Genomic DNA, 27571 nt, shown 5'->3' with positions numbered 1-27571 from the left:
ACCGCAAGATTAACGCTAGGCTACCATTAGCCTAGTAATAATTTGTTTGAAGTCGTATCTAAATCAATTCTCAATAAATGGATGAATGGATTTTTCACGGCCCTTCCCTTTTTCACAGCAGCAAAAGAGAAACGGACAGAGGTTGGGCAGCTGACACATCATGCATCATGCATGAAGCGCAGATCAATCGAGACTGGAATGAAATTCCAAGAAGCAACGCTATTTGTTATGATTTAAATATTTTGCTTTCGAAGCGCCATTGAAACATGTTTATATGGCCAATAAGTAAAAAACATCTCTCGCAGATCTTTTATCTTTCGAATAATGTTATTTTCATACCTCTTCGTTCATCCGGTAAAGAGATATTAACGTTCAAAACATTGTACTTCTAACGTCACCCCCTTTTGATTTACCACTTATGATTTACACCCCAGTACAGAAATGAAAGATGTAGTATGACGAAATAAAACAAAAACAAGAGAGTTTCTATAACATGAACTTTTCCATAGTGACTTGTTTTGTTACCATAAGTAATAACCGGTTATCTTAATTCAAAATAATTATTTTTTTACAATATAATAACTTGTCATGGCCATGGGTGTCACCCCTCTAAGGGTTAGGTAGGGCTTTCGTTAACAATGTGTTTCCTAGACATCACACATTTAGTAATTTTTATATTTCATTTGAAACATACGATCGCTCCTGCCATTTGAAATAATTTTTCTTTTCAGTAATGATGAAAAATATCATTAAAAAGAATATCACCTTTGATTATATTCGCTCATTTTAAAACAATCTCAGCCATAAAACGCGGCTAGCTAGTCTAATTTTAATTGATTACATATCATTGAACTATCCAAAAAGGTACACTTAGAAAAATCCTCGGTCAAGAACTACTAAATACATTTGGTAATTCACAAAATTAGTACAACTTTTTTTGTACAAATTGTCAACAAACCCACATCCCATATCAGAGGTTAGTATATTTTACTCGATAACATTAGTAAACTTAGATGTTGTCATATCTGAAGACTGGTTGACTAATAAACATATACTTATTAGTACGGTAGAAAATGACTATAGATTGGTAGCATTTACCGAAAAATTCGTTATATTCACTAATTATTTCTCTCAGTGTAGGTGCATGGCGTTTAGAATTACAGTGGGCCAATTCTGTATTTTGTTTGTAAATAAATTGCGATACGCTTGTGTACGATTTGTGGAGATTATTCAATAACGAGATGGAAAATGTGAGATGGGAATATTTTTAACATAAACAGAATCTGTGACGTCACAGATTTCGATTTTATTGTTACTTTTCTTATGATAATCCACTAAATAAGAAAAATATTGGTATTAAAGGTAAAAATAATCGGATAGAAATGAACGAACTATATTTTTTCTACAAATAATTCTAGCGTTCAAACTCACAAGGGCCTAACTGACTTTTTTTTTAATTACAAGTCAATTTTAATCTAGTCAAATGTTAAGTTTTTATGATTCTCAACGCTAGAGTTATATTATTTGAACTTTTTTTTCTCATTAAAACAGATAAAAAGTACAAATTCATGTAGATTTTTCACGTAAAATGCATTTGAAAAATAAATTTGATTGACTCCGTATGATCTATATTGAGACGAAATGTTTTTCTCTTGTGTTCATGTTTTAGAAGAAAGTGTTCAGCACCCTAAGGGCGATTACACATTATCCGGTTTTTGCCGGACCTGTCTGAAACCCAAATGGCAAATTTCGACCGTACCAACCTCTTTACGGCGCCGTGATGCAGCCGTCTACTGCGACTGCAATGTCCGGTGACCGGACAAGCATTACACGCGATGACAATAGTATTGTGCCGACGTCTGGTGGAGACATCAGTTTGGGAAAGCAAATCATTCTCTATAAGATTATCAGACCTTTTAAGTTTCAAGTTGTTTAAATTTTGAATGAGAATTTTTACTTCATGTTATTTGATTACTTAGAACCCGTGAACTGATTATCATTTAATCATTTTTGTATAATTTTCTTCATATTTTCACTGAAACTCATAATTGTAATACAAAATCATCATCAAATATAATTATTGATCAGGGGGTTTTCTCCACTTGCAAAAGAACGTGTTACTCCATTACGAAAATAACATATTTTATAAGAAGAAGTTAATTTTCATTCATAACTTTTATTTTCAAACATGTGTTTATTGCACCTGAAAATCTATTATCACTATCATTTCCCAAAAGCAGAGCAAGAAGTTCCATGCCATCAACGCGGATTGACAGTTGTTTGTCATGTCTGTTAGTATTAGTACAATTCAGGCAGTTTTTCGTCCCATGTATTAGTATGTGTGTGCTATTGTCGTTTGTTTGTTGTTTTTGAAATTCAGAATTTGAAAGTGATATGGATGGATTTACATTTACTCCTTTATTTCGCTACTGTGGAAAAAGTTTAGTGATGCAGGTTTCTGCTCAAAGCAAAGCAATGGTGAGCGATTTTATCGACCTGAATGTGAAGGTCAGTTTTTGTTAATTTGAACACACCAAAAATAGCACTCTAGTAATATTCTTATTGGGCATTCCACACAGTTCGACCTGACCCGGAAAGCGATCGATGACAAGGCTCGGCTCGAGGAGCTCAAGACCAAACTGTCTATCATGTGACCGGTGATCAAGATGTTCTCCTGCCCGATGCAGAAGCATCCGCTCTGTCAGAGCGAAATCATCCAGCTGGCATATCTGATTCGGTCATTTTTCGCCTAGGATCCGCGTATTGATAACTATGTGTTGATGCGAAATACGCTCGAGAAGCCGTCCCTGCCCCGGGAGTACGCGCTCGAGGAATCTGCGGAAGCAGTGATGAAATAGTTTCTGAAGGAAAATTATGTTGTTCTAATCGTAAAGATTCATACTGCAATGGTGGAATAAAAAGACACTCTAGAATAGATGGATTATCTCGTAGGCTAATTCTAAGAAAATCACAGGAAGTGAATAAATAATTGAGTAGTGCCCTTAGCTTACGAAATGTTTTTTATTGGTTCATTCAAATTCTATTGGAAATATGTGGCAACAGAGTGTATGGATTGAATAATACTGTTTGTGTAAGTTTGCAAATAAAACAATTTATATATATGGATATGGATAAATACACCGCAACTGGACTTTTAAATTTATTTGTCATTGAATTGTATTTTGAAATGGGGCGAGAAGATTCACACCTTCGACCGCTGGATCGCACCTATCGGTAATAATACCGTCCTGATGCAGGATGCGCGTAATTTTCGCAAGATCTGCCGTGTTCCTGGTGTGCCACATTTTAACACGGCGTATATACTCTCCAAAGGAACGCAAATTTGAGAAGACTCGTAATTGCTGCAGCAGATGTGGTTTCAAGGTTTTCCGTATACAAACGGCTGCATGTAGCAGGAGTATTTGCAGCAATGTTTACCTGTCAATCCACTATATAAATAAATGCACGTATGTGTATGTGAGAGATGCACGGTTTTGTGTAGCGCGAGGTCTTTTTCACATTGTTATCCGGTTATCCGTCCAAACCCAGCGGCGCTTTTTGAAACCGGTCCGGCTGAAACCGGATAATGTGTAATCGCCCTAATTGTGTTAAATTTTTCTTACAACACACTTCCATAAAGCTCCTCTAAAACCCAAGAATAACAGACATTAGAATACCAATTCTGATATAAGAAGAAATCAAAGAAAAAATAAAACATTTAAGTTTGTGAGATGTTCTGTTTTTTTTTCAAATGATGAATGTTATGCGAAAAATATTTTTTTGCAAATATGTAATTAGTTTCTGTATATCCTCTTTCAACGTTTTGTTGACACAATAAATTCTATACCATTTGAGTACCTGAGTGGTATGCCTGATAACGTTTAAATAAAAAAATGGACAAAAGTTGCTGATTTTTCATGGGTTTACGCGTGTGAAGGTAAACCCATGAAAAATCAGCAACTTTGACTAAACTACCCATGCAGCATCAATCATAGTAACCCATGAGTAATCAAAAAAAAATTTGACAGCTGTATCAGTCGAACTCTAACCGTGGTGGCGAAAACAGTGAAGATACGCCCGTTCCGGCATCAACATCTTGGTATTATTGGACAACAATCAGAGCATCGAAAGAAAGTCTGGTTCTGGACTGCCGACGACCCTGAGCGACAATAAGCTCCAAAGCATGCTGAAGTGGAAGATCGAACGAAAAGTGGCTAAATCACTGCGTACGTTTGGCCGGGAGTTCGGTTCAAGCGGCCAAACAGTGAAGTGAAGTTTATTTCACACACCAAGTTCCTCAAGAAGGTGTTGCTGTGGCTCAATCAATGAGAAGGGTATGTCAAAGCCGCTCTTTTTCAGCTCCGGACTGGCCGTGAACGGGGAAATTTATATTACGAAGTACCTGCCGGAGGTTGCGTCGTTCATCAAGAAATACCATAAGGGCGAAGACGCGGTGTTCTGGCCGGATCTGGCGTCTACCCACTGCTCGAAGCGCTCGTTAGAGGAAATGGAGCGGCTGAATATCGATGTGGTACCCAAGTCGGCGAACCCACCCAACGTTCCCCAGCTGCGTCCCATCGAGAATTTTTGGGCAAACTTGACGCGTAAGATCTACTCCAACTATTTTTTCACGAATACTAAGAAGAAGTTGACAAATAAAACGAAGAAAAAACTCAAAATCATGCCAACACGCATGTTTTCGTCCGCCAAACTCAATTATCTGTCTTAGTCTTTTTTATCACCATCCACAAAAGGTCCATTTTTTTAATGCAAAAGTTACAGCAATGAAACGCCGGCTGATTCCAATTCATCGGGAGGCAATTCAACGAGTTTTTCAATCCGGAAAACACACATCAGCATATCTGTGAATTTACTGATACTATGTATGGGTATATTTTGCTGGCTGTTTCTTAGGATCCTTAAAACAATCGTTAGGTTGAAGAGCACAGTTGTCGCGAAAATTTCAGAACCTTTCGGTGCGATCTTCGATTAGAACTGGTGGTGGAAAGCCTATGAAATATACGTAAAACTAATGTTGCAATCAATGATATGCACAGGAGTGAAAATGTGACATTCAAATTTCCCAAGCCCATCATTTCGCCGACGAAATACCAAAAGTTTTGAAATTATGCTCACTTTTACCCTACTCAGGTAGGAATGCTGCGGAGGCTCGCTGTAGTCTAGGTACCGCTCTGAACGCCGCTTCGGCGACACATAGTTTGAAATGCGGCTACGAGAGTGACGTACAATCGACACCCAATCAATCATCGTAACACAGTCGACCGGACAGGATGTCGATCAGATTCGCGTGAGCATCTGGTCGTAAGCAAACAACAGCACTACACTTCCACCAACTAGCGTGCTTTTGAAAATCTATATGCGTATCACAGTGTGCAGCACTTCTGGTTATGATGGTGACTGGATGAGATTTTTGCTTTTATTAGTATTTTCACTCATGAAAAATTATCCACCAAAACACGCAGAGAAATCGCGCGCGACGCCACTTGTTACACCGTTTGGTACTAAATAGGAGAAAATTTTCAATCACTACACTATGTTCTCATTTGAAGCTTCTCTGGTAAAAACCGTAAATCGAACCGTGAAAACTTGAACTTTGCTGTACCGTCTCGCGCGCGCTCTGATAGCTGATACCCGCGCCAATTCAAACTGAGTATCGTTTTCTTTGGGGGGAAAAGCGCGTTTTTCGGACACTGTCTCGCGCGCTGTGTAGAAGTGATGTGGAAAGCGTGGTGTAGTGGCTGTGAAACAGCATTTTTCCTTGGGTGTATGTGAGGAGGAAATCACAGTAACAGTAATAGAGAAAATACTCGTCCCCAGAAGGGGCCCGAAAGAAAGCCGTGCGGCGACATACACATATCAAGGAACAGAAAAAAACAAGGCGTCTCAGCTAAACGAAGTTAATGAGATTAATAAAATAAAAATAAATCACAGAACAAGAAGCAGCCAGAAAAATTAATAAAGTCGTGTGTTTTGTTATAATAAAGCGGCCGAACTGTTGTCGTGTTTTGAAAATACGTGCATTTGTGCGACCGAAACAGATGGGGAATGATATTTATTGTTGAAAATGATGCTATCGGTATTTGAAATTCGTATCTTTGTCTCTTGGGATTTTTTTAACGCTTAATTCTTGTTTCGCGATCTATTAGTTGACCTAATGTTCACTCAAAATACTTCGAAAAGTCAGTCGTCAGCATAAATATATACGGTTTATGGTCGATATCAATTACATTTTACTATCTACATCTATTCTATTTCATGTAGATACTTGAAACTCTTATAATATCAATTCTCAATTATCGCTCCCAGTGTAAACAATAATGATGTCACTCAATAAATTTCTGATCTGGCATTTAGTCCATAAGTTATAATGGTTTCAATTATGTAACTTTTGTAGATTGTGTAATGAATTTGTTATTTTGAATCAGTGTAACATCTAAGCGAAACGTCAATGCGTCAAGAAAATTTGACATTTGTCAACAGTGAAGCCAACTATGTGCCAGATGGCAGAGTTATTGAGTGATGTCTTATTATTTCGATGGAATTTTTTTTTTAACTTTGAAAATATCTTTAGATGTAAAAGTTCACCAAAATTTTCCAAAAATAATAATATTTTCTTGAACAAAACATTTTTTTCGATTAAATACAATTTACAAAAGAAAAAACCAAGACGCTGACGCATCCCAGCACATATTAAAATAAAGCAAACAATCTGAACCACAGTCGTCGCGCGTTTGTTGATAATATACAATATGAGGGTGTGTTTTATTTTTAAGAAATCAACCTAGGCAAAAAAAAAAGAATGGTTAATCCGCCTCGGTACCCAGCGATCTGCGAAGAAAACACGCTTCGCACTGCGGGTGGCGCAATTTTCCCTCGCCTTACAGTTCACATCTCAATCCGAGGATGTGAAGAGAGAGTAAAAGTTACATCTTTAAATATAGCAAATTTCAAACAGAGCGCTTGGGATGGGACTGTGATACTATTGTAATGCACAGATGGGTTACGGGAAAATGGTTTGAAACACCAGCGACCGAATATGAAAAACGCGATCGGGACTGAACAACTGTCGAACTATTCCAACGTTCGATGGGGTTTTCCCTTCCTAACGAGCCATCAACAAATGCTGTGGAAATTTGAGGAGGGAAAATTTACAGCTCACATAGTTTATCTTCCTGTTTTCTTTTTGTACGGTGACAGAATTTAAAATTAGAAAGCGCACACGCTTCCCAGCCGACGTGAAAACGAGGAATACGATACGGAAGGAAACACGTGTCCCGAACCGCGTAGTGTGTGTGTGTGTGTTAGTGGAGCGTGATTAATACCGCGAAGCTTCAGAACACTTCCGCAGACATTATGTCTTGCTTGGCGGAAAATGAGATCATTACAACATAAAGATGGGTTCAATACGTGATAACTGTCGGGATTGACCCGAATATGAGCGATTCCAATGGACGACAAAAACAGATAAGGCAATACGTTTGGCAGCAGAATGGCAGGAAGCGCAGCGCATTAGTGGACAATGCCAATCTGGCCGATTCCGTTCCTACCTGATTCTCGAGGTGCTCTTGCTGCACGCGGTGATTGTTGTGGTTCGGCTGCTTTTTATTGCCATTGTTGTTGATTTTCATCAGGACAGGGATATGGTTGGTAGTGTTGGTGGTGGTGGTGTTGGCTGTGATGGTGCCATTCTAAAATACAATACATACAAAGGGGAAGGAAGTAAAAACAACACATTCAGGGGGTGGTGGGATGCTGAAATTGCATACTAACTACTGACTAGCGAGATATGAGAAGAGATAGGGCGATAGGACGGCAATGATACATTTTGGTTGATGGTTGGTAGTTACTACGAGGGCGAATTTGAGCTATATTTAGTTCTACTAGGTCATCTAGCACTGATTATTACCTCATTTGCTTTGGCGGCATTATCCTGTTCCCACTTGCTGGCGATGAGCAATGTTTCGGCTGTCTTCTGCTGCACAGATTTTGAGTCGTCGAGTAGTGTGAGTTCGTAGAATTCTTGAATGTCTGCAATGGAGAAAAAATAATTGTGTTTTTATTTACTGAGCGTAAAAAATTTCCGAAAAGAATTGGCGATCTAACGCAAAACGTAATCGATCGGTGAGACATCTGGATTCTGTTTTTGAACTAAGAAAATGATGATAAGGTAACCTAAAATTGAAAAACTAATCACGTATGTTTTACTTCCGGACTTTCCAAGGTAGTTCTCACATGCAAGAACCATGCATTTTTCTACTTGTTTTTGATGGTGCTCTCGAATTTCCGTCTTTGATTCAACCATTGTCAATATTTATACAATTTTCACTACTGAAAGAGATAAGAAAATAACATGTTATATATAAAAATGCGCAGATATAAATTTCTTAAAAACTCATCGCAATCAAATAATCTTTTATGATTGTAACATTGTAATTTATGGAAAAAACTACAAACCTTCCATAAGTTCACATGGCAAAATTTTAAACCATCCTCACTTTCACCGCAGTGCCGCCTAGGTGCAGATTTGTACGTTAGATCGCCAATTAAAACACATACAATTATATTTCTATGGTTTGAATTTTTTTCGAAACATTAAAATTTAACGAAATAAATATTTTTTTCAATACAGGAATCAGCATCCGTGTTATCTTGTGTTGAAATTTTTATAAATGTTCAATCATCTGCACAGTGAAACAAAATAGGGTTCGATTTTGTATTTCGAGTCGAGCAATTCGACTCGATTCCAAATACAGTCGAACCAAGTGCAATTTTTTTCCCGACATTACAGAATACGTTTCCCCAAGACGGTTACCCTGAACTTGCCATCCATCAACAAACCTAATGAAACCAATAGACTGAAGATAACTCAAGAGCATTGAATGAACGTTCTATGAACTTGTAATCACGGTTTGAACTTTGTAATGCCTGTACGTGTATGGCGCAAACCGGGAGAGGAGCTTACGTAACTACATATTTAGGGCACAGTGAAGTATGGGAAACCAATGTTACGGTTTGGGGGATATTGAGGATGAGATAAAGTGGAGATTCTTGTAAGAATTGATGCAATCGATGCAGCAAAGATACGATGAATATCCACTCTTATTCTTGAATCGAATATGAATTAACCGAAAGGAACGACACGATTTGAGCAAGATTCGATCGGAAACCGAACGTATTCCACAATTCGACATTAACGACACTGAGATTCGTTTTCCGTTTGTGTGAATCGAAAATGTTTTTGGTTGGAATAAACACACTATTAAAATAAAAATTATGACTTGAAATTGACTTTTCCGCATCAAATATGTATTCTAAGTAATACAGTAAACCACTTTCTGAAAGTGATGAATAAAATTAAACGAAAGTTAAATCCGATGATTATTTATTAGAACAACGATGATTTTAGCAGAATAACTAGCAATTTTTTAGAAGAATGGTTGAGTAAGGGTTAAGACTACGTATTCCAAGCATTCAAATAATAATAAGCAGGACCCGAGATCTTCGAAAATGAAAAATGAATATATGATGTCTCCTCTCAGTCGCTTCCCTTCGACTTGCACTACTTCGGCACTCGCCGTCAACATGCATCGAATTGACTAGAAATGAATTGTCGAGCTTGCAAGAGCGAGGATGATTGATGAACTATTCCAGTCAATGATTATTCTAATTGACATGACTAATGAATAACAATCTGCCTCTTCATTCAACTGACTTCAATCCACACTTCTGCTTCCCCCTGACACGAATCTCTTTACCCGCGTACACAATCTTATTTTTATGTCCATATAAAGTGAAACGAGAATTTTATTTCTGATGCAAAAATGTAGTTACACTACTAATGGACGGTTTATTGTCTACCCACCGTGAACTCAAACCAACGAACTTTGACAGTTATCAGGTCTTCGCGTTAGTATTAGTACATAGCGTGCACAATAGTGTGCAGTTCGGGAGGAATTCTAAACAAACTTTCAGTTCACTTTGTGTCCGCGTTCAATTTTGTGAAAAAAAAATACAGAAACACTGGTTTACATAAAAAAAATCACAAATTTGTTAGTGCTTTTGAACGCAACACTGTTCGCTATTTTATACGTTTGAGTAATTTTCGTGTACGATACAAAAAAATCTAGCTCACCTGTAGTATATGTCAAATCACGTTAAACTCAAACATCAATACATGTATACATGATACATGAGAGAGAGAGAGAGAGTCACTTCAAAATGCGATGAAGTCCATTTGACGGGGAAGAATGGAATGAGATAGTTGAGTCGTAGAGGGAGATAGCGACTAAACGCCCGAATGAATGTTGAGCCATGTTGACGCAGAAACTGCGTGAAGAATCCAACAGTCATTTCCAATTGAATACAAAGGGGAATTTTTTCATAGTCCGCTGATTACCCACAACTGAATATGATTATACCGAGCCCTGGTATTGAGACTTAATTTTCATATAGAAAAAATATGTTCTAATTCCCGAAATCTCCTAGGGCCCTCTTTTTGCCGATAATATCCTTCAACTGGACAGATTATTTCATTGTAAATTAGCATTGTTACGCTTGTAGGCAAAACAACAACAAAATTGCGTTTCCCCAACACTAATCTGCCGTTCTACGCATAGTTGTCCCATGTCACTTTTTAACAATTTTTACTTTTCTACATAAAACGATGTTTTTATGTCTAATCCTCCAGAAAACCCCAAAAACTTATTGTTTGTTCCCAGCTTTTGAAAAAAATAACATCAAGCTCAATTGTCCCATGTTGATATTCTGGGCATAGCTGTCCCACCATATGTTTTTTGTAGATCTATATATACGAGATGAAAAATAGAAGGTGGGAAGATTCACGGGTTTTGCTTGTGTTAAACTTTGATTGTATTAGTAGCCGGGAAGATAAGAAGTTCACATATCAGGCATAACAGTCAGTTACTCAAATGGTACAGAATTGAATGTGTCAACGAATAACGTTGAAAGAGGATATACAGAAAATAATTACATATTTCCAAAAAATATTTTATTATTTATTTCTTCTTATATCAGAATTAGTATTCTAATTTTTACTATGTTTGGATTTTAGAGCTTGGTAGTTTATCTCTTGTTAGCAATTGTAATTCCTTTTTCCACGATTAGGGTGCTGAACACTTCATTCGTCTAAAAGTAGGACAGAAGCAGAAAACTTTTCGTCTCAATTTAGGTCATATGGAGTCTATTCAATTTATTTTTCAAGTACATTTTACGCGGAAAAAAAACTTGCTACTCATGCGCTGTAAAATGTTTTCCGCCAAAGGAAAAAACGATTTTGTAACTCTGACTTTGTTCATTTACGTTTTTGGTCGATGTAACGAGAAGTAAAATAAGATTGAAATAAAGTTTAGAACACCTCAACAATACTGAAATTTCAGTTTCTGCTAAAATTTCAGTTGGGCCCCTATGATTTTGAACGCTAGCATTGATTTAAGAAAAAATACTAATTTGTTCATTTCATCTGCTTATTTTTACTTTTAATAACAACACTTTTCCTATGTAGTGGACTATTATAAGAAAAGTAACATACATAAACAAAATCTGTGACGTCACAGATTTAAAAATCTTCCCACCTTTCATTTTCCATCTCGCTATATATACATACAGCCATTCCATGTCAAACTGATAAAGTGGTTCTCAGATTTTCGTGAATAGTGGTAGTTTTGTTCTTTATGGCAAAACATTAGATCTGTATTTTTTTATTTTTTCAGTAGGGTGACCATTTTCATTTCAGGGTTGTCCGAAAAATCAACTTTTTCCTCTTTTTTCCAAAAATGACTTTTTTTTTAAATTCATAACTTAATCGACATATCAAATTAAAGCCAATAACCTGTTTTTTAAAGAGATACAATACCTGCAGAAAATTCGAATTTTGTTCTCGTTATTATTGATTGTATTCATTTTTTACTGTTTTCATAGTCTCGGGACCAAGGGCGTTATATTTTTTAATTTTTTTTTTCTGAGAAGCTGAGGATTTTTCACATAAAATATGTCGAAACCAAAGAGGCGTTTTTTTTTTCTTTTTTAATTTATGATTTTTCAAAGTTGACCGATGGCCCAAAAATTCATTTTTCACTTTTTTCCCAAAAATGACTTTGTTTAAAAATTTATTACTTTTGAACTACTAGACCGATTCAGATGATCGATATATCAAATTAAAGCTAATCTTTTTTGAAAAAAATTACACATTTGCCAATCAATTGACTTCTAGTCGCATACTTCCAATCTGGTCGCATAGAAATATTGAACGAAAACTGAAAACATGTTAACTTTGAAAAATCATAACTTAAAAACGAAAAATAACACCTCGCTGGTATTCGGAAGTATTATGTGAAAAAGCTCAGCTCAGCTTTCAGGAAAAAATATAAAAAAATATGGCGTTCTTGTTCCCGAAACGATGTAAGCTATAGAAAGCAAATATAATCAATAATTATAAAAACAAAATCCATTTCTATTCAGAGTGTAATGTTTTTTCAAACAAGCTTATTGGCTTTAATTTGATACGCCGGTCATCGGAATCGGTCCAGTAGATCAAAAGTTATGATTTTTTGTAGTGGAAAACATGGGACAAAAATGATTTTTCGGAGCATCGGTTATCTTTGAAAAATAATAACTCAAAAACGAAAAAAACGCCTCCCTGGTTTCGAGATATGCTATGTGAAGAATTCTCAGCTTTCCAGAAAAAATATAAAAAAAAATATCGCCTTTGGTCCCGAGACCATGAAAACTATAAAAAATAAATACAATCATTAATAAAGAAAAAAAAATTAAAATTTTTTGCAACTCTGGTATTTTTTCAAAATTGGCTTTAATTAGATATGTCGATCATTAAAATCGGCTCAGTAGTTCAAAAGCTATGAATTGTTGAAAAAAAGTGGAAAAATTTGATTTTTCGGACCACCCTAAAATGGAAATGGTCACCCTAACAAAAAAAATTAGAAAATACGGGTCTAATGTTTTGCGACAAAGAAAAAAATTTCCACTTCCCACGAAAATCTGAGAACCACTTGAAAATTGGTATGTAGGGGTTTTTGGGGGAAGGTTTTCGTGATATTTTGAGACCCCTCCCCCCTCTCTAAGGGGGGGCTGCCATACAAATGAAACACAAATTTCTGCATTACTCGAGAATTAATCAAGCAAATGAAACCAAATTTGGCATGTGGAGGTTTTAGGATGCAATAAATGTTTCTATGGTGTTAAGATACTCCTTCCCCCTCTCTTAGAGGGGGCTGCCGTACAAATGAAACACAAATTTTTGCATTACCCGAGAATTAATCAAGCAAATTAAACCAAATTAGGCATATGGAAACTTTAGGGTGCAATGAATGTTTCTATGGTGGTTAGATACCCTTCCCCCCCTCTCTTAGGGGTGGCTGCCATACAAATAAAACACAAATTTCTGCATTACTCGAGAATTAATCAAGTAAATGGGCGGGACGAAGTTTGCCGGGTTAGCTAGTATATATATATAAATATATATATATATATATATATATATATATATATATATATATATATATATATATATATATATATATATATATATATATATATATATATATTTCTGACTGTCTGTCTGATGACTACTGAACCAATCGACATGAAAATTGATATGTTGGAGTTTTCGGGGCCGGTGAAAGTTCTTATGATAGTTTGAGACCCCTCCCCCTCTCTAAGGGAAGTCTGTCGTACTAATTAAACACACATTTCTGAATTACTCGAGAATTAATCCAGCAAACGAAACCAAATTTGGCATGTGGATGTTCTAGGATGCAATAAATGTTTCTGTCACTCAGAATGCATCCAAGGCGTGTTATTTGACATAGGAATCTCAACTAGATACTGATCAAAATGACGTTGAGACTGCGAAGTTCGTTCGAACGTTTGTTGCCTGCCGCTCCATCAGTTGCTTGTTATTGGCCACTTGGGGAGGAGAGCTCAGAACAAATGTATGGGAAAATGGTTGTGCTTCCAATTTTCGTCAAATTAAACCATTTACGGAAGACGGAAATATAATGTATAGCACATCAAACAAATCTTAGAGTATTTCTCATTTGATTGGTTACAAATCATTAAAATTCGATCGTAGCAAAAATAGTGATTGATTAATAGCTTTCAAATTCATAAAAAACGTGACATGTTTTCTAATTGGGCACCTTTACTGAAATCCTTAAAAATATACTAAATATTGTTATATCCAGTTGAATTTATTAAAATTTGAATGAACATTTTTGCTCAATGTTGTAACTTGACAGATGTTACGTAAAACATGTATTACCTCCCATTACGATGTTTTACTATTTGCAACAAAAAATATTTTTCTATTGCACATAATCCATATTTGATACGGAAAATAAATTTCTATCAATAACTTTTATTTTGAAAGTGTGTTCGTTTCATCTGAAAATCCATCAAGCTCAATGCCGTCAACGTGAATAAAATAGGGCCCATTGTATGGCACCGATTTGAAATTTATAGCTATAAGAATTTGAAACACAGAGGTCGCTCTGATCGGCCACTCACTCTTGGTTCTCACGGAACTCACAAATATGACATCCTTTCCTCTCTTTCTCTTTTTTACCATACATTCGAAAAATATGCCACTGGCATCTGTTCTGTAACCAGTGAAGAAGTGTGCTGATTGTTTAGTTTTGGATTTGTTTGATGCTGAAAGTGACATTTTCTCCTGATTTCGCGCTGCCCGGTATATGAAATCTAAGCTGCGCTATGTTCTAAACATCCGAAAACAGTAAGTAAACATCGCATGCTATCGTTATTCTCCAGCCTATCGAATGATCTTTGAAAACATCCACAGCAAAAAAAGCATCGGAGCAGAAAAAATCGATACCACAATGAATCTGTATTACTACTTGAACTCGCTGCAGCGGGTGTGGAACGCCGGCGAGGGCCAAGCGGTTGCCCGGTTGCTATCTCTCGCTGACCACCACGTAAACAACCCAACGCTTCAGGTTGAGTATCCGGAGAATGCGGTCGACAGACAAATTGAATCCCCCCTGGATGAGGTGGTCGCGTGTCATATAAAGGTGTTGTATTACCTCACGAAGGAGCGTAAGTGTTGGTTCTCTCCAGCAACGATACAAACATGCTGAAATCACCGATTTCATTCCAGCACGCAATTACAGCGAAGCGTACCGCCAGCAGACCAACTGCATCCAAGCCGTTGTGAAGATGCTACAAGTGATGAAGGACGAAAACTGGTTCCTTCCGATTATGTACACGGTGGCGATCGATTTGCGCCGCCTAGCGGCCAAATGCGAAGAACAGCTGAAAACCTCGAAGCCGGGTGAGATCCTGGAGAAGGCGGCGGAGTGTTTGATGAGTTGCTTTCGGGTTTGTGCGGCCGATAATCGGGCTTCCGACGCGGACACCAAACGGTTGGGGATGCTGAATCTGGTTAATCAACTGTTCAAGGTGTACTTCAGGATTAACAAGCTGAATTTATGCAAACCGCTTATACGGGCGATCGAGAGTTCGAACTTCAAGGAGTCGTTCAGCTTGGCCCAGAAGGTGACGTATAAATACTTCGCCGGTCGGAAAGCGATGTTCGATTCGGATTACAAGAATGCGGACGAATATCTGAGCTTCGCGTTCGAGAATTGCCCGCGGAGGTTCGCTAAGAACAAGCGGTTGATTTTGATCTATTTGGTTCCGGTGAAGATGCTGTTGGGGTATATGCCCCGGAAGGAGGTCCTGGAACGGTACAATGTCCTGCAGTTTCACGATTTGACGCAGGCGCTAAAAGAAGGGAACGTCCAAATGTTTGACGAGGTTATCCAAAAGCATGAGGCATTCTTCATCAACGCTGGAATTTATCTAATTGTGGAGAAATTGAAGATCCTTGCGTACAGGAATCTGTTCAAAAAGGTCTATCTAATACTGCAAACGCATCAGATTGACTTGAATGCATTTTTGACGGCCCTGCAGTGGGTTGGTGAGGAGGAGCTGACTATGGATGAAACCCATTGCATTGTGGCGAATTTGATCTACGAGGGACGAATCAAGGGCTATATAAGTCATCAGCATAATAAGCTGGTAGTCTCGAAGCAAAATCCTTTCCCAAATGTTCTTGTAACTTAGATTCAAATGTAAGAAAATAAAAGAAAATTTCACAATCGTTTGTCATCACAATTTGTGCTGACCAAGTGAGTCCTTTTGTGTTTCATTTTACTAATTCCTATGCAAAGTAATCAAAAAAATCCAAATAAAAAGGTGTCGTTAAATGGGTCGGCGGATAGTTTTAATCAAAACAAAGAAAGTTTTATTGGAATGAAATCTACGATTTTCCGGAGAAATGGACGATTAATAATATTTTGAGACTCTCTTGAAAATTTTGCGTTTTCTTCATCGAAACTTTACAACTTTAGCTCCTCCTGGTTTCTACTTATTGAGTAAGATATCCACGATCCCAAATTCGCAGCCTCGCTCCAACTAGCAAGCAGACAACAAAGCTGATATCGCACACAGCGGTTTTGCTCGGTACAATGACCAAGAAAGAACCACTTCAGATGTTCAGATGTAATTTTGCTCGCCGGAGACACCGCGTGAATTTTTATGCCGTCTGGTTGAGTGTGCCTTTGTGTTTTTGTATCACACGCAAACATTGGTATAGTTTTTACCAAGGGGTTGATCATGAGCATGTAAATCATAACCTACAATTATGGAGAATTTCACAAAAAAAACATCTCACCATCTCACGACAAATTGATAGTCTAGATCTCTGTTTATAATGAAATTTGTCTCCGAGGCAGAAATTTTGAAAAATGAATGTGTCAGGCATCTTTGAAAAAAAAAGATTGAGTCGGGAAAGACGGACACCTGGGGTGGGAAAGGCTAACTAAAAATTCAAGTTTATGTACTCGATAAGTTTTGGATTGAAGACCTCCAAAACTTATCGAATACATAAACTTGAATTTTATGCGTTAAAAATGATCTAACAAAAAGGCTAGACTAAAAACACTTGTAATTTTTCTTTTCATGTCTAAAGTAATTTCCGGCATTCGGAGTGACCTAGGTAGTGCGGACTGAATCAAAACGGCTGTCAAAAAAGATCCAATAATCAGGAGTGTTATTTTTCTTATGATAATCAACACTATAAAAGAGTATTGTTATCAAAGTCAAAAATAATTAAACTTATAAAATGAACGAACTTCATTTTTCCGTCAATTGTTTAACTGACCACCCAGCAAACATTAAATCGTATAATTTTGCACGTGCCAAGTCTTACAAGAAATCCGATAAATCATAATCACATATAATATCAATCAAAGTATGTATCGTGTATATTTGAAATCGCATAAAATGTAAAAACTCGATTTTATATACCATTATCAAATTAAGTCGCATATCGGTATAATAAACATCAATTTTATGATGTAAATTGTCGTAAAATATATTTAATCCGCATCATATGCGTATATTACGCTGATGCAGTTTGTGTGTCGTATAAGCGTATAATTTCAATCGATTCAGTACTGGAGTAAATCGTGTTGCATGCTGAAGAAAATCATGAAACAGTAAATCATATTAGATCCTAATAAAGGACATATTACATCATATTGAAATGTCAATGAAATGCTGATGCACTCGAAAGTTTTAACCGCTATTGAATTAAATTGCAGATAGCCGCGCGAGATAGCTGGTGGATGATAATCCAGACGACCGGAGTTCGAACCCATAACGGAGCAGTTTTCACCAAACATCAATCTGTGCCATTTTAAACATTAAATTCCACTCCCAACACAAGTTAACCAAACAATTATTATTTCTACAAACATAAATACTCAATAATAAATATATAATATATAAATATATAATAAACATTTCACGAAAATATTTTGCGCCATTTGTTTTTTTTTCTATGTCTGTAATAAATCGTATATGAGTATGGCACTAGTCGCTATTATAGCCGGTCAAAGTTGCATATTCATCCAAACAAATTCGGTAAGCATTTGCTATGTATGTATATGGCCTCCACTTTTGCATGCATATGCCAGTTAGGCGCATTATATGCCAACCAAATTTTAGGGCATATGATGTTATATATACGCTTGTTATGCGATTTAATGTTTGCTGGGCACCCAGCAAACATTAAATCGCATAATTTTGCACGTACTAAGTCTTACAAGAAATCAGAATAAGTCATAATCGCATATAACATCAATCAAAGTATGTATCGTGTATATTTGAAATCGCATAAATGTAAAAACTCGATTTTATATATCATTACCAAATTAAGTCGCAATTCGGTATAATAAAAATCAGTTTTATGATGTACATTGTCATAAAATATATTAAATCCGCATCATATGCGTATATTACGCGGATGCAGTTTGTGTGTCGTATAAGCGTGTAATTTAAATCGATTCAGTACTGCAGTAAATCGTGTTGCATGCTGAAGAAAATCATGAAACAGTAAATCATATTAGATCCTAATAAAGAACATATTACATCATATTGAAATGTCAATGAAATGCTTTAACATTGACAAGTTTCATTTCATAACAGCAATGTCTGAACACATTACAAAAATGGACTTCTGAATATCAGCACTCGAAATTGCTGATGTTCGATGAAAGTAACAACGGCAAACATCCCTTCTAGAGAAACATGCAGCAAAACGAAGTGAACTACTCATTGAACGCCAAACTTAGATATATACCACATCGAATTTGGCACATTGCATCGCATCGCTTTGCAAGATTGCCAGATTGGTTTATTATATTCATTATAATAGTGATCAGAATTTAGTTGGATATGATTGAGAAAACATATTGTACAGTGAAAATTGTAATAAAAATAAATTAAAATTGAGATAGTTTCATTGATGTTCATTTATTTTTTATTATTCCAGTTCAATGATATTATATATATTTGGTTTCTATGATGGGGAAATCAAAGATCCTTTTCTTAAATAATAAAATCGGCAACCAGCAATGACTGATCGTACTGCATAGAATGTATTAGGTTATATCATATCGAATCATATGCACGAGTTTTAACCGCTGTTGAATTAAATTTCAGATAGCCGCGCGAGATAGCTGGTGGATGATAATCCAGACGACCGGAGTTCGAACCCAAATCGGAGCAGTTTTAACCAAACATCAATCTGTGCCATTTTAAACATTTATATTCCATTTCCAACACAAGTAAATTAAATAATTATTATTTCTACAAATATAAATACTCATATATAAAAATGGCGAGTTGTGAGGCTATAATTAACATTTTACGAAAAATTTGCGCCATTTGTTTTTTTTCTATGTCTGTAATAAATCGTATATGAGTATGGCAAAAGTCGTATTAGGTGCGTTGACAATTCATGAATATATTCATATTAGATCGCAATTCAATTCCATCATAGGGTAAATGATCTTGGTTTGTCCAGTCGAAAATATGATCATGGTTTGCCCACTTTTTTGAATGCTCTAATTCAGCGCTCCTGTGTCAAATAAGGCCTTCGAATATTTCGAAACATATAAATGAAATTGCCTTTTACATGATTTATAGTAGTTTGATAGTATATTTTTACGAAATCACATGTTTTAAAGGATTATAAAATACACCTTCTATTTGATGATTATTTGGCACGTATTCAGACCTTTTCTGGATTACAACACTTATAAATATTGTAAACATCATGCTTGCTCACCATTTGTATCGGATTTACATAGCTAAACCATTAAATTAACGCATTTTGATGAACTCAATTCTGATCATGAGTTGTCCAATTCAATAATGTTGTTTTGTCCACATGATTTCTATGGCAACCGCTTGGCGCGCTGCAGTTTGTTTATGTTTGTTTATGGTGTGCTTCGCGCATAGCAGAAGTATGGTTTTTCTGTGTTGAAAAAGGCAAAAGGCAATATTCTGAAGAAAGCCTAAATTATGAATGAATCAATATGATGACAGTAAACTCAAGCAATGATAAATGCAACATCTAATTGTGAATTCGAATGTTTTCATTCAAAAATGGAGATTTCTAAAACCGGAGAAACCATGATCATTTTTTTGGGCAAACCATGATCAGAGGTGGTCAAACCATGATCATAATTCTTCTTTAAGGAAAATCGTTACAAAACATAAAAATTTGAATAATTTCAACATCTTATGGTAGTATTAGCAACTAGAGGCTTGGGGCTTTTCAACAAACCCTAACTCGTATCGATAATGTGTGATTTTCATGAAGAAAAATCGATTTGCATTTACTAGTTGCGTAAAAACACCCCAAATTGGACAAACCAAGATCATTTACCCTAATCGCTATTATAGTTGGTCAAAGTTGCATATTCATCCAAATTAATTCGGTAAGCTTTTGACAAGTATGTATATGGCCTCCACTTTTGCATGCATATGCCAGTTAGGCGCATTATATGCCAACCAAAATTTAGGGCATATGATGTTATATACACGCTTGTTATGCGATTTAATGTTTGCTGGGGCATTGCATCACTGAAAGAGCATCTCATATAACATAACAGAATATCAACAATTTACGAATAACGCTTAGTTCACTCCAAGATTTTAATGTGGGAGTAAAATTCGACATTGGCGAATTTCGATACGTACATACATAGCAAAAGTGAAATGTTTTGGGAAGTTTTTTTTTCCAACGTCGGTGAAAACAGTTTTGCTAGTGAAGCTGACCGAATGAAATCCGCGTAATTATGATCCGATAGTGCTCATGATGAATTTAACGGTTAAGCAATCTGCGCTTCGTGTTGATGATGGGCGTAATCTTCTGAGTCAACTACCGGTTCAATTGTGGAGAAGGCATTACGGTTTCTCACGAGGTTTCTTTTCCGGTTGAAATGTAACGATGTATTTCTATCAAAATAATGCTGAAAATGTGTATGAAAGGTTTGCTACACTTCTGGTTTCCAATAATTCAAACATCGTACTTACTCCACAGATACGAGAACCCTTATTCGCAACTAGTTTATCGTCTCCGCGAAAATCGACTCACCGCGTCTTTAACCTCCTGTACTCGCGTGCAAAACCATAACACGTATACTCGCGCACGGTGTCACAGACCGAAAATTGAACTTCTATGCAATGTTGCCATTGTGTATTTTTCAGGCTTTATTGGCATTTATTTCAAGAAGAGGGTATGATTGAATGAAAAAACTCCGAAAAATATGTTTTCTTCGTCTTTATTATGTTTTAATAGTCATCTAATTCAGCCTCCTCAAAATAGAGTAATTTTTGATACTCCAACACAAATAACGATTTTCGAATTTTTCACTGTTATTAATTAAAAGAAAGCAACTGAATATAATTCGTGGAAGTATAAAGAGCTATTAAATAACATAAAATTTTGAATTTTTCACTGTTATTAATTAAAATAAAGCAACTGAATATAATTCATGGAAGTATAAAGAGCTATAAAATAACATAAAAACGTATCGATCGATTGTGGTTTCATTGGAATAAGAATCAGAACAGTTGTTGCGTGTTTTTATTGAAGAGAAGAATGTATAACGACCTTTTAGATATTTACCAGATGATAAAGGTTCTGGAATATGAATTCTGCATATTTCTAGTATTCTTTGTCTCTATTTTCTTGGTAAACTAAGAATTAATGCCTTTTTTTAGATGTGGCATAAAAAGAGGATATAAAAGGATTTATAGGAACTTGCTTTTCTTTTTCTTGTTTTCTTGTCGATTATTAAAAAATATCCCCGAAACTGTTACTGTTAAAAATTACTGTAAGCTACCGATCATTTTATAGTATACTGTTTACAATTCTTCCACAAGTGAAATTCTTTCACAAGTGTGTATATGTATGACCATCATATTTAGCGAATAACTATACGAAAGTCAAACATTTATATTTTGCTTTTGAACGTATAAATCTAACAACGAATAGTTAATATATGGATCCGTTGAATCCAGTTACAAAAGGGACTGAAATCAAATAAGAATAGTCTTGTAATGATCTTATGCATTATATTCAATAAATATTTCACGCCACTAACATTATTTTATTCATTTCATTCAATAATATTCTGCAATATGAAAAAAGGCACTTGTCCAAAAAAAGTTACTCCTATACTCGCGTCGGTGTGTCAGACCGAAAGTGTTAAGCAATCTGCACAGGTCCCCTTTGTTTTCTGAGAAATGAACGAAATATTGATTTCTCGGTCTGACAGACCAATGCGCGAGTATAGGAGTGTTAAAAACGTTTCCGAGGGCATACGGTGAAAGCTTACGCGAACATCTTCACTCGTATTCGGGCATCCTTTCACTGACAATAGTCGTATTCTGGGTCATGCGAATAAAATCAAATTGGCTGTCAAAACGAATCCAATAGAAATGTCAAAAGAGATCCAATAATCAGAAGGGGAAAAAATACTTTAGTTATAATATTCCACTACAAAGAGAAAGTATTGTTAGCCTGCTTTGACATGTATACATCATGTATAGCTAAAATGCACTTCATGTGAATTATTCGCTAGCGTGCACAGCTCGAGGGGAAACATGAAACACAAAACGAGCAGAATAAGCGACGTTTGTTGTTTCGGGTCACAGAAAGATGCTGATAATTATCCTCAGAGCAGATGCGATACTTATACGCTAGCGACATCTCACTTACTATGCAAGGGTAGAGTTTACTTTGCAAATATTCTCCTTTCGCTATCCCCCTTCATTGTTTCTATTCTAGCGGCTGCATAAGTTGCCCGTTATTGACAGCTCTGATCGGGAAAGCACACAAATGGACAGAACAAATGTATTCCAATTTTCATCAATTTAAATCTATTTAGAGACTACGGAATTTCCGATTCGATTGGTATGCAAATCGTTGAAATCCGTTCGCCGCAAAAATAGTTATTAACGTTAACTTTATTTCATAAAAACGTGAGCTGTTTTCTGATTTGACACCCTTAATGTAAGACGTAGTCCTACGTCAAAAAACGGTGGCTTGAAGAGGCTGAATGAGACGCATTGTTCAATCGGGATCCGTGCCAAACACAGGAAGAGTTTGCTTCAGAATTGGGAGTTAGGTGCCAAGGCCTTTTCATGCGATTGTATGCGTTGGGAATGATTCAAGAGCAAGAAACTTGATATCGTTATGATTTGAAACGTTGAGCGTTATTTTTTCGTCTGTGATCGGCGGTATGAAGGAAGTGTTTTCTTTATCGCATCGCGTTGAAACGGGCAATGGAAAATATATAACAGTATCCCAAAGAAAGGCAAGACATGGGGACTCATGCTTCATACATCATCGACTTTAAATATTCTCGCTGTGATAGTTAAACTGTGTACAAAAAAGCACTTTTCATTATTCACAACAAAATCGGCACTCCGAAGTGATTTCCATGTAGAACATTGTGTCGAGACTGTGAATTTAAAATCGCAAATGGCTTAGCCCAATAAGTAGAAAACGAGCGGAGCTTCAACGGCAATATTTCTTCTCTCCTCAATACAATGATCGTTCGTTAGTTGGGCCGGAAAATCAACTCAATTATCGATTTTTTCTCTCTAACTGGACTGCAAATCAGCGATAGCGATATTTCAAATTGAAGATGGCGTCTATTATTGATAAATAACTGCAATGCACGCCCTTTTAAAGATAGGTCCAGTTAACGAATGACTGCTGGCACTTAAAGATTGTGCTTCGTCACTGCATTACTATCTCGTTATTGACAGCACGGATAAGAAAGCACAGAAATACACTGCACAAATGTATGGGAAAATTGGAATGCATTCAACTTTCGTTAGTTTCAACCTTTTGCGGAGGTATAGCACATCGAACAAATTTTTAAATGCACCCCATTTAAAATTATATCATATAAAATGTTTTTCGATTTGGCACAAATTTATTTCTTTTAACTGCCGATCGGGCTCGATCGTATTTTGTCAAATATATGCTGGGAATTTGTAATTTTAAATTTTCTCTCTGAACATTTTTCATTTTTTTCAAGTTGATACTACTGTCAGCGGTCTTAATGTGAATTTTTAGCGCGATCTGTCATTTGGTTTATTTACAACGTCTTCAAGAACAGGTTAACTTTTTTTTTTTTGCTCGGCGATTTTTGATATGATGTTGTCCATTAAGAATTCGTTCCGGAGGGCCAAACGGCCAATAAAGTGCTTGGTGCTATGAAGTGTTTGAGAGAAAAAAATCGTCGCAAACGGCCAGATTTGTGGAAGAACACTTGAATTTTGCACACGATAATGCACCAGCTCAACCGTGGATCATTGTGAACGAATTTTTGACCAGAACTGGCACGAATGTGTTTGAAAAACCACCGTACTCTCAGGATATGGCTCCGTGTGACATTTTTTTCGTTTTTACTGCATAATGTAGTATATCAGAAGGGCCCTATTTTAAAGACGATAATATAAATTTAGATGACGAATAAAGCATTTTCTTTAAAAGAACAAATTCCCGATATATATTTGACAGAATGTATGTACCTTATTTTTAGGAGATATTGATGGTGATCTTCTAGAGGTTTTAATGAGATCGCTAATAGAGCTCAAATATTTCACGAAATTGAATTCTATCGTTCGCTATTCCCCTCGAAACTGAAGGAACGCCTTAGACACATATTTTCCTAAATAATCATTAACCCTGCTGTTGAAAATTTGTCATTTTAGCACGATTCAATTAAAACCTTCTCGAGATGGCTTCACTCCCGTCGTTTCGGATCGATAATCAATTATCGAGGCCCAGAAGAGTCAAGAAATACTCTAATTGGAAAACTCCACTACCGTGTACTTGCCCGAGAATATTTGTTCGCTATGAAACTGTCTTGAAGAAGTTGATTATGTGAAGGTTGCGCATAGACGGTGCTCAAAAACGATAATGCTTGGCTAATGTTGATTTGTTGTGTCAAGTCACACCATGGGACCGATCCCAGCCAGAGCCAATGGAATTTTGTGTCACTGAGACATTTCTGTTCTGAGCTACTTTTAGAAATGTGTTAAAGAAGTGGGCTTTGATTCACGTGTTGAGAGGAACTAAAATGTAGCCGAAGAAGTTGTCTTCTTGGATCACAAAGTGTCGAAAATTAAATAACTGATATTGAAATGATTCCATTGATTAAATTTAATTAATTGAAACTTAATATTCTTTTTGCGTTCAGACATCCTATCAAATACACACCGGGAATTAGCGTTTCTAACACTCCTATACTCGCACGAAAAATTTTAACTCGTGTACTCACAGACTGTGTGCGTCTCTGTGATATTGCTATTGGCCCTGATTCTCGAATACAATTGAACTACGTTTTACGCAATTGAACTACGTTTTACGAGTTAGTGAAGTGTCGAAGATAATTATGAGTTTTCAGGCAGAATGAGCACTTTTCAAATAAAAAATCATTAATGAAAATTATCTTCTTCGTATCAAACTGGTATTCAATGTGAGTGGAAAACTTTGTTTTCTTCATGTGGTATAATAATCCCATACAAAAATCTCATCTGAAGATAATTTGATATTATAATGATAAATTTAGTGGGAAACTAATCTCGCATCCAGATGTCGACACCGTACCGTTGTCATCGCGAATGCGTTTCATACCGTTTCCACCGTGAAGTGTATTCGTAGTGTATTCGAGAATCAGGCCCATAATGGTCTTCTGACACTATTCACAGGCTAGCTCTCTCAAACTCAAATTATGCTTTCCGACTTTTATTTTATCGATCAGTTAAAGAGGTTGATGGTTGTCGTTGACGTGGTAAATCGATCATCTCTTCTCGGTCGTCTTTGAATGCCTCATATCATTCATGCATCCGCGTATTCGACATAGTTGAGTCACCAAAAATTATTCTGCAACATTTTCAACGTTTCGGCACAAAAATTTTGTTTACAATGCGACATTTCACACAATATCTTTGACCAATAGAATTATCCATTGAAAAATCGTCGAGAAAAAAGTTAACTTGTTTTTAATGATGCTGTAAACAAACTAAAAACAGATCGCGCTCTAAATCTACATTAAGACTACTGACAGTAGTACCAACTTAAAAAGAAAAAAATGTGCGTGGTTGTATCTAGGACACGACCGCATTTTTGACGTAGAACTACGAAATTATATTATTCAATCCGCTTGTTAATCACTTCGGATATTCACCCTTATTCGAACGAATAGAAAACGTTCGAAAGTATTCCACATTTGTATTTTTGTTTTCGTACGAATCGAATCCATCCATTCTAACTTTCAAAAATTGAACAATTCGAACGAAAATACTATACTAGTTTTCGTACCAATGCGTTTTTCACCTGCTTACCAAACCTGCTTGCAAATCCCGTTCGTTTGTTGAATCAGTATTCACGTTTTTCGGATGACTCGAGCTTAAGTCGTATTGGTTATACTGCTAAATCTATTATGGAGGGAATTGAGTCATTCAGAACTTTTAATATGAGTCATGAAGATTATATTTCATTTCGATTCATTTTTGTGATGCCGGTTTCAGTAAGTCCTCGCATGATAATCGCTGTCATCCTTCTAGTATTGATATCATTTTTCGCTGTACAATTGCCCATGTTGCCGCATCCCGACACCTGCTTAACACGTTCGTCGCCCCGTCAGCGATATACGGCTGTCATTCGCTAACTGGACTTTCTTCAACTGAACTTATCTTTAACAGTGCGTGCGTGAACTGAGCTGCAAAGTAGATATGTATCAATAATAGACATCATCTTTAATTTGAAGTATTGCTTTCGCTGTTTTGCAATCCGGTTAGCTAGTAAAATTCGATAATTGGGTTAATCTTCCAGCCCAATTAACTAACGACCACCGTATGGGTGACACTTTAATCGATGCTTTAATGAAATCTTGCATGAAATTTGAGTGATGCATGAAATCTTGCATCTGACAACTTCAAAATGTTTAGGTTATCACTCAGATTTCGAACAAAAACTGTAAACATCTTTACTCCTATATTCCGCTTGAGGTGTTAACGAACTCCAGATCATGCAACAGTAAGGTTTTCCTACCAGGATTTGAAGGTTACTTCCATGAAAGATACGTTGTATCTAAATAAATTCAGCACGGGTCAATATCCCAACATTCTTGATATTCTCCCATATCCGCACTGGCACGAAAATTTATGGCGTCAACCTGACGGGACCGGGAGCTCAATATTTCGACAATGTTTGCCTTATAGCTATGTTAGTAATATGTAACCGATTACTCGCGGTTGGCTCGAGGTTAGTATTACAAGTGTTTTCGTAATTGTGATGTTGCTGTCTCCAATGCTCTGTACCTGTGCCCGACACGGGATACTTCCTATTCTGCCGTGATCTCGCAAAGTGACACAAGCGCCAAAATTGACATTTTACTTTTTATGTTATAAATCGATAAAGAATACCAAATCCTTTCAAACGACTGCGAAGTTTTATAGAAATGTGGAAAAATGACCCCGTAAAGACTTCAAAACGGAATGGCGTAAGCGCCATTTCCACTGTGATGTGGCGCAAGCGCCATTTCGCTTATAATGTGACGTAATTTGGAATCTGATGCGATATGATTTTTAATCCGTTCTGATGGCATGGAATGAACGA

At 36.4% G+C, this 27571-nt stretch overlaps 2 protein-coding genes across 14 annotated transcripts in view; one reads left to right on the top strand and one right to left on the bottom strand.

Annotated features, from left to right (window-relative positions):
* The window catches only part of LOC129763203 (disks large 1 tumor suppressor protein-like), a 70857-nt gene that overhangs the window by 19418 nt on the left and 23868 nt on the right, over window positions 1–27571 (bottom strand). For 12 of the 13 annotated variants that reach the window (XM_055762052.1, XM_055762062.1, XM_055762054.1 and 9 more), the window contains exons 4-5: window positions 7928–8049; window positions 7569–7709 (exon numbers count right to left, since the gene is read on the bottom strand). In XM_055762052.1, coding sequence (XP_055618027.1) covers window positions 7569–7709; window positions 7928–8049 — 263 coding nt within the window. The remainder of the gene's footprint in view (window positions 1–7568; window positions 7710–7927; window positions 8050–27571) is intronic. The other variant, XM_055762066.1, reaches the window with a different exon arrangement.
* On the top strand, window positions 14628–16207 carry LOC129763201 (PCI domain-containing protein 2 homolog). Its single transcript, XM_055762050.1, has 3 exons — window positions 14628–14788; window positions 14855–15108; window positions 15170–16207. The coding sequence occupies exons 1-3, from the start codon at window positions 14748–14750 to the stop codon at window positions 16135–16137; spliced, it is 1263 nt and encodes a 420-aa protein (XP_055618025.1). The 5' UTR covers window positions 14628–14747; the 3' UTR covers window positions 16138–16207.

The sequence above is a fragment of the Toxorhynchites rutilus genome, chromosome 1 (assembly GCF_029784135.1).
Source record: "Toxorhynchites rutilus septentrionalis strain SRP chromosome 1, ASM2978413v1, whole genome shotgun sequence".
Taxonomy (NCBI): Eukaryota; Metazoa; Arthropoda; class Insecta; order Diptera; family Culicidae; genus Toxorhynchites; species Toxorhynchites rutilus.
The sequence above is the reverse complement of the archived record's forward strand: the minus strand, read 5'-3'. Positions and strand labels throughout refer to the sequence as shown.